General features: G+C 35.6%; 1 protein-coding gene across 1 annotated transcript in view; it reads left to right on the plus strand.

The window, feature by feature from the left end:
- PHIP (pleckstrin homology domain interacting protein) overlaps positions 1–7,799 on the plus strand; it is a 92,672-nt gene that overhangs the window by 27,576 nt on the left and 57,297 nt on the right. Inside the window, 2 exon segments of the mRNA XM_031552556.1 lie at positions 2,316–2,469; positions 3,353–3,487. Coding sequence (XP_031408416.1) covers positions 2,316–2,469; positions 3,353–3,487 — 289 coding nt within the window.

The following is a 7,799-nucleotide window of genomic DNA, read 5'->3' on the forward strand; positions in this document are numbered from 1 at the left end:
AAAAAAAAGCCACCTTTAATGATTATGGATTAAATGTGCAGTATGCTTGTCTAGCTCTTGAAGTCCAATGAAAACAAATATTTAACTACATATTTAACTGTAGAAATTAGTTTGTCCTGATAATAGCTCCATTAGTATATTGGTTAGATTAAGAGAGTAGAAGATACACAAGACACATTGAAGGCTAAACTCATGCTTTTTACATAGGCTTCTGGACCAAGAAAACCAAGTTAGATCTCTTACTGAGATTTCTTGCATTTTGGTGATATTTAAAAGTTATTGTGGAATCTGCGAGCCCAGAAAAGGGATTTTGAGTTCTTTCATATCATGTGCCAGAGCAAGTAAGTTACCTGCCATGTAATGGGTTCTCGCTTGCCTGGAATAATCTGAGAATTCACAAAGCTTTGTAGGTATGGAAAACTTCTGTACAGTAGACTAAGTGATTAAAAAGGCTTGAAGGTGGAGACTTTGTAGAAGATAAATATTTTTGCATGGAGGAAATGTTTTCCAACATTAGATTATTGGAAAGATTTACAGTGATTTAATGGGTAAATCTTTTCCATAAACTGATCATATTGAGTGGCTTAAAGGAGTTTATTTAATAAAAATATATGTATATTCAAAAGTAATTCCGTGAAAAGACATTTGAAAGACCAAGAGAGGGGTAGAAGAGGTGGCTAAATGAGCTCTTATAATTTACTTACAAGTTTGGATGAGAGGGTATCTTGTTATGGGCAGGCACAATAAAACATGAGTATAAAACTTTTGGATGAAAGTCTGTTGTATATTACCACTCCAAAAATGAAGTCTGAGTTATTTTTTATGGGCTACATTTTGAAGGAAAATTATTGGTTTTAACTGATCGTGGAAAAAATAGCAATGGGATCTTTTTTCGTTATGGTCAAAATGCAAAACTTCTTAGAGAAACTGAACTGCTTGTTTCAGCCATGTAGTTAATTCTCATTTGTCTCTTTCGATTAGGAGAGTAAAGTGCAATTCTGCACTTTGTATGTGATCTTTTTTTGCATAAGCACAATTTTATCAGAGATAATGAAATTGGTGCACTGAAAGGAAAGAAAGAATTCAGCCTATAAGAAGACTCCTGTGTTCTGCTTTGTATCTAGAAAGGAATCTAGCTACAGTGGCATGTTGTACTTTTGAACTGTACAGTATATATAATTAGATCATTTGTTGTATTTCAATGTAAGATGCTCTGAAAGTAATGCCTCCTATTTATTTCCATGAAAACTACAGCTGATACAAAGAGCGCAATAACACTGTTTGATAGAGCAAATTCTCAACTACAAAGCACTCATTTCAACATAGCCACTGCTATTAGCTGTGCATTTTTGCCAGTGATGAACAAGAGCCTGCATGCTGTGCTTTTAAAAATCTGCAACAATGGTGGTGACCCGTTGTTGCTACTGCTGAAACACACTACCCACCGCCTCACTGTGCTCACATCCACTGTTTGGTCTCCATCAGTGTTCAGCAAAAGTCAGTGAATTGCCAGTGGTACAATTGTTTTCTGCGTGGAGGAAGTCAGTTACACACTTTTGCTTCATCTACACTTCCGTGTCAGGTGCAGTGTTGTCTGACTGCCCATCAGCTGCCATCTGTCACGGAGCAACAAAGTGGAACAGAATATTGGCAGGAAGGTTCAACCTCTACTGCAGTACCACTGACATCTGCCAAATTAATAAAATAGGAGGCATTACTTTGAGAGCATCTCTTGCAAATGGAAGATTCTATATTTTTGTCCATTTTATTTGTTCAAGTGGATTACGTTTCAGGAGGCTAGCGTTCCATTTTTATAAGGTTAAAAAAAAAATGCATGTAAGATTAAGTGCAACTTGCTGATAGTAAAGTTATAAGTGTGGTAACGTTGTACTTTACATTTCCTGAGAATTTTAACTCATTTGAAAGTATGAGAATACTTCTTTCTGTGTTTATAAGTACTTAACACTGATATTCTCCAGGCTAAATTACTGTTCACTAATTGACTAGGTTGGATTTTTGTTCTTCAGCCAACTCAACAACTGCTATGGAATTAAACTGTAGTTTGGTATATATAATGTAGTTTTTAAAATATTGAGAGGACTCTGTAGTCTTTGTTTAAGAACTGATAGCTCTTTCTCCAGTTGTGTGTGTTGAAAAGTGGGTAGCATCTCTCATACTGCAATGTTCTTGAAGAGTTAATATACTGATATTCTCAATAATAAAGTAATACACAGGTGTATTATCATTTGTTATGGACATAATGTTTTTTAGCAGACTGGAATTGCTTTGAAGCTCTTGTTGTTCTTTTGTTTTAGACAAACTCTACAAGGTGTAGAAGATAAAATTACAAAACTGAAAGTGACCATGGTGGCGTGGGACCGCCATGACAATTCTGTTATAACTGCTGTCAATAACATGACACTGAAAGTTTGGAATTCTTTCACTGGCCAACTCATTCATATTCTCATGGTAAGGTGCTCTACCTTGATTTAGCAATCTGAAACGCAGACTTCATGTGTACGTCATCAAAGTTCTTCTTCACTCATTTTTCTCTGCAGCTTTAGCAAATGTATTTACATGATTCAAGTGTAATTAAGATATCTCAGCTGCTTTCTAGAAAATAAAGCTTAAAAGTTGCAAATTGCCATTATTGTTGAGATGTCTGGAACTAATTTTTTACTTTTTTCTTAAAATACTATCTTGAAAGGAGAGAAGTTGTTTCTTTTGACCTTAGTCTAGTTTGGCAGATATTTGAAATACAGTTAATAGAGTTATGCTGTTTAAACACAGACACTTGTTACTGCAATCTCAACATTCCATGAATACAAAAAAGCAGTCTTCTAGAGAAAATAAGGTTTTTTGCTAATGGCTTTTACTTATTTTAGTTGAGAAAATAGGTAACTGTAGGTACCTGGAGATGAGAATATTTCAAGCAAAGTTGATATTAACTCTGGAGGTGTAATTATCTAACTGTAGTATTACAGTTGATTCTTGAATGATTCTAAATTAAATTTCTAATTAAACCATACCTAAACAAATTGAAGTCTACTAAGCATTAAAAAAAATATATCAAATTTGAACTCTGGTCTTTTAAAATCAAGTTGTGGGACAAATTTGTTCTGAAGCTGTCATACTTGACATACTTATTAAAAATCTAAAATTGCAACTGCATAGAGAATAGTATGTAGATACAAAAAAAAAAAACAACAAAAAAACAAACAACAGAATGTAGTCCAAGTAACTGCTACATGCTGAACACTTTCATAGATTAACGATGTAGTTGTTTGTGTTACCATATTGAATGGTATTTGAGATAATCCACTTGTTCATCTTGCTATGTCTTTAATTTCAGGGCCATGAAGATGAAGTGTTTGTACTTGAACCTCATCCATTTGATCCAAGAGTTCTCTTCTCTGCTGGACATGATGGGAATGTCATAGTTTGGGATTTGGCAAGAGGGGTCAAAATCCGGTCTTACTTCAACATGGTAATTACTATGCTTTATGCAGATATGCCAGTGCAGCCTTTCTAAACCTTTTGCTTTTAATACATTTTTGTGTAGGCCATCTTGAAGCATGCATTTGTAATACGTAGGCCAAGGTCCTGCATCCAGAAAAGTTGAGAGAAATTTCTGATCGGTGTAGTGGGACAAATACTGAATTTGTAAAATGTGAGAAGTCTTCTGGCTGTATTCCGTAGTATCATCTTTTCTACGTGCTTCATCCACGTGAAACTGGAATGCTAGTTTACATTGTCAGAGATCATGCATAAGAGACAGGGAGACAGAGGCCCTCCTGTAGTACTCTATCTCCTGCCTGGGAAACCAAGATAAAACCACATTTATTTTTTTGTGTTACTAATTCTTAATCTGGCTAAAACTCTTCAGGAGTCACCTGATCTCATACAATGTTGTATGCTGCCTCAGCTCTGATTGAATACAATCAGCCTTTCTGTGTAGAGCTCCTCCACATGCAGGTTTCAATTATGATCTGTTCTGCATTATACTAGTTCTTCTGGAAGATGGATGTAACAGGTATTTCTTTCTGCTTCTTGATGTTAAGTAGGTCTTTATGTGTCATATTCTTCAAAAAGGTATTGTGTTATGCAATTCAGACCTTGCCTACTAGTTGAGAAAATTTGTAGAATTGTCTTTGTTGAATGTTGTAAAATAAGCTTCATCCAGCTTTCAGCTGTAGTGGAATGACAGTTTTAGAAGCCAGCATAAGGATTATCTGAAGAAGAGATCTGGCATAGATACACTGGTTAAAAAAAAAGAAAAAGAAAAAGAAAAAAAATCAACCAACCAACCAAAAAACAAAGATCAGACATTTAGAAATGGACTCTGGACCCAGAGAAAGTTTTGACGTATTCAGTGTACAGAACAGTTCATAGAGAAGAAATTCTACTGAAATCTGCGGGAGAACCTATACTCCTACAGCAGTAACTTTATATATTGTTCTTTTTACATTGACTTCTGTAACTGAATTTAAGAGGGAACCCAGTCAATTGGAGCTATGAGTACATACCTTTGTTCCTCACTGCTGTTCACTCTTACCAGTTGAGTTGCATGTCCTCACTGCATTGTTAGGATACCTTTCCACTACTACTTATAGCAGATGGATGATGGTTCTCATGGAGTTTTAAGTTTAGAGCAGGCTGAGTTCATTTGCTGTGTGTAAGATGAGTCCATTCAGGAGCTGTCAGAATCTAAATTATAGATGCCTGGGACTTTGGGCAACCCTCTGAGAAAACTGAAATGTATGAATCAAGGGTGAGAAGAGGCACAAACACCAAAAAAGATTGAAAATCTCGTTTGAAAATCTTCAGAGTTGTAAAGAAATGTAGAGATAATCAGAAGCTCTCAGCAGCTGATAATACATGCTTTGTGTTGGAAATAAATGTGGTAATGTCTGCCTGTTAAGTGAAGTGAGGGAAATTGTAAATCTGGCAATCAGTTTGACTCAAAGCTGTGTGAGACAGGTATCCTCTACAGTGAGAGGTATTTCTACAGTGTCTGTATGTTTCACCTGTGTTCTCTATCTGATACTTCAAAAGACAAGAGTGGTAATTGGAATGTTTTTTAGATTACAGGGGAAAGGTGCTCCTAGAGTGTGAAATTGGATTACTGTTACAGAGCTGTAACTGTTAAATGTTTTGATTTACTAAGGTACTGCACAAATGAGCAGAGCTGCCAGTTTTTTCCCAGTTTCCTAACCAATGTGTCAACTGGGAACATCATTATGTTAGCCACTATTAAATTATTCTGATAACTGCTGTAACATTCATGGGCTTGTTCAGTTTGTCATCTCATACTTCTGGAAAACAGAATGGGATGGGAAAGCTTTTACAGACTGGGTTATCTTGAATTAGATGGGGAATATAATTTGAAAGAACCGAACCTGAAAGTTGAATGACATGAGGTATCTACTTTGCCATTCAAGAACCTCACGTCATTGCCTTGCAAAACTCTCTGTAGTAATATAGCTAATACTGATTGTCTTTTTCATGGCAAAAGTTCCTGTAAAAATTGCAGACCTTGGGGACTTTTGGTTAAATTAGAAAAATCTTAGGTGGTTATTAATGACAATTAGTCCAATCATGTATTCCCTTCCTAGGTGGAACGCTTGTTATATCTAAAACATGTCAAATCGCTAAAGTGGAACTGGGTATTTTTTAAGGTCTCCCCAGTCTGAATTCTTTCATTCTCAGCATCAAAAATCAAAGCTTGAGTCAGTTTGAGACTTAATTCCTTTTACCCAGTTAGTGAATGTGAAATTGCAAATTCCTAGCAGCCAGATAATTTTTTTTGTTCTGTGTTGAACTTATATCAAGGCTCAAAAGCTTTGATTTCTCTATTTGTTGCAGACAGATGTCACTCGGAGACAGAGTGTCATGCAGAACATTCTCTTTGAGTTAGTTTTTTTTTTTTATGAACTTTGAATTTGCTATTAAATTAGTTAGCACAATCACAACTGAATTTGAAACACCCTTGGTTTCTGCCAGATTTTAGTCTTTTTTAATTTATAATAGAACTTGATCCCATAAGTGACTATCTACACATATGGGCTTACTCTCTGTAAGTATGTATATAATTTATATATTCCATGTTTTCATTTGTACTCTCCACTGTGGTGATAGATTTTTGTATGGGTCTTAATTGCACAGCTCGATGTTTTACTTCATGATCATACACTACTGGCTTAGCTTAAAGACTTCGGTCGGCTAGACTCAAGAAATTTATTCCCTACCCTACCCCAAATAGTAAAATTTGCCATAGGAATGTCAAAACTGAAATGTCTAAAGCTCTTTTAAACAATTTTGAGATTCATTTTGAGATAAATATTGAGTGATTTGCACATGCAAATACAACCGTTTATTGTTGTTTGTAGCCTGTGTAATACATTTGCCATTCTTGATTTAATACAGCTGCTATTGTAAAATGTGTTGTGTATTATTGTCATTCCTTTTTTCAAGGAATCAACTGAGTTTGTGGTTTTGGTGATGGAATACTAGAGTAATTTCATGCGTTGTAACTTGCTTGTATAGATGAGCATTTAGAAGACTTGCAAAGAAACCCAGGGTAATAAGCCTTAAGTGGTTGCTACTGCTTAGTTTTAGAGCTTATATGTTTCAGGAAAACAGTGTTTTTGCTACAGAAGGACAGCACAAACCTAATAAATGTTGAAACTGTGGCTTGTTACCCAGGTTCACTGAATGACTTGACAGTCTTGGCACCTGAGCTCTTGGAGAGCATGGTTCTTAATCTCCAAAGTGGAATGCAGTCACCCAGCACATCTTCAATATACTGAACAGTATGTTAGATTTCAATGTCTTAGTGGACACGGGGGAAAAAAAAAAAATGCTGAATGGTAAGCTGTCTTGTAAAAGCTAGTCGGTAATGGAGGGCATAGAGATGCATTTGAATTGCCATTTCTTATTCCAGTCTGCAGTGTGGCATTTGAGTCCCTCGTGTGGTAAGTCAGATTCTCAAAAACAGGAATTAAGACATGGCTCGGAGTTATATTCAGCTCTTTGTTACTGCCTATTAGTTAAGTATTCAGCTGGGAAACAGAAGACTTAATTTCTGTTTTCTTCTTGGATGGCAAGGTATTCAATTCAACACCTGTTACCCAGGAAGTTGTCTCATCAGTGAATTTCTAGACTGGACTTTTTCCCCAACATACTCTTGAAGTTGTGCTGCTACAGACAGGTGTGAATCTTGAATCTGAGGCGTGTTGGTTTGGGTACGTCTATTCTAGGTAAATTGAAACCTTTGGCTCCAAGTTTTGTAAAAGCTTGAATTTGCAAGATTAGTGCTCTGTTAGGCCATTTAAAAAATAATTATAAAATGTATTCATCACTCAGTAGTCATAGTGCCCATTTTCTTTCAGATGTTCTCACTGAGTTACTTTTTATTAGACTTAACAGTTTTGGTTTATTAGTATTTACATATGTTTATTAGTGTGTGTGTGTATAAATATATATATATATTTATATAAAATATATTCCAGTATTGTCACTTGAATGGTGTATGCTGCAACTTGGCCTAATACTTAAAATTCGCATAGGCCTTAACAAAAGTTTCTCAGTTCTAAGAAAGTTTGATGGGGAGAGAAAACTACAGGAACTTGAGAGTCTTCCAGATCAAAAAGGAGGTACTTAATAACATTGGGAAGAGGCAAAAGTCTTGGTTGGTTTGGATTGTTTTTTGTTGGTATTGTAATCACACATAAAGTGTTTGAGTTTGACTCCGAATATCTTTGTGGTATTGGAGTCCTGCCCTCGATTTTTTTTTTTTT

The sequence above is a fragment of the Meleagris gallopavo genome, chromosome 2, assembly GCF_000146605.3.
Source record: "Meleagris gallopavo isolate NT-WF06-2002-E0010 breed Aviagen turkey brand Nicholas breeding stock chromosome 2, Turkey_5.1, whole genome shotgun sequence".
Taxonomy (NCBI): domain Eukaryota; kingdom Metazoa; phylum Chordata; class Aves; order Galliformes; family Phasianidae; genus Meleagris; species Meleagris gallopavo.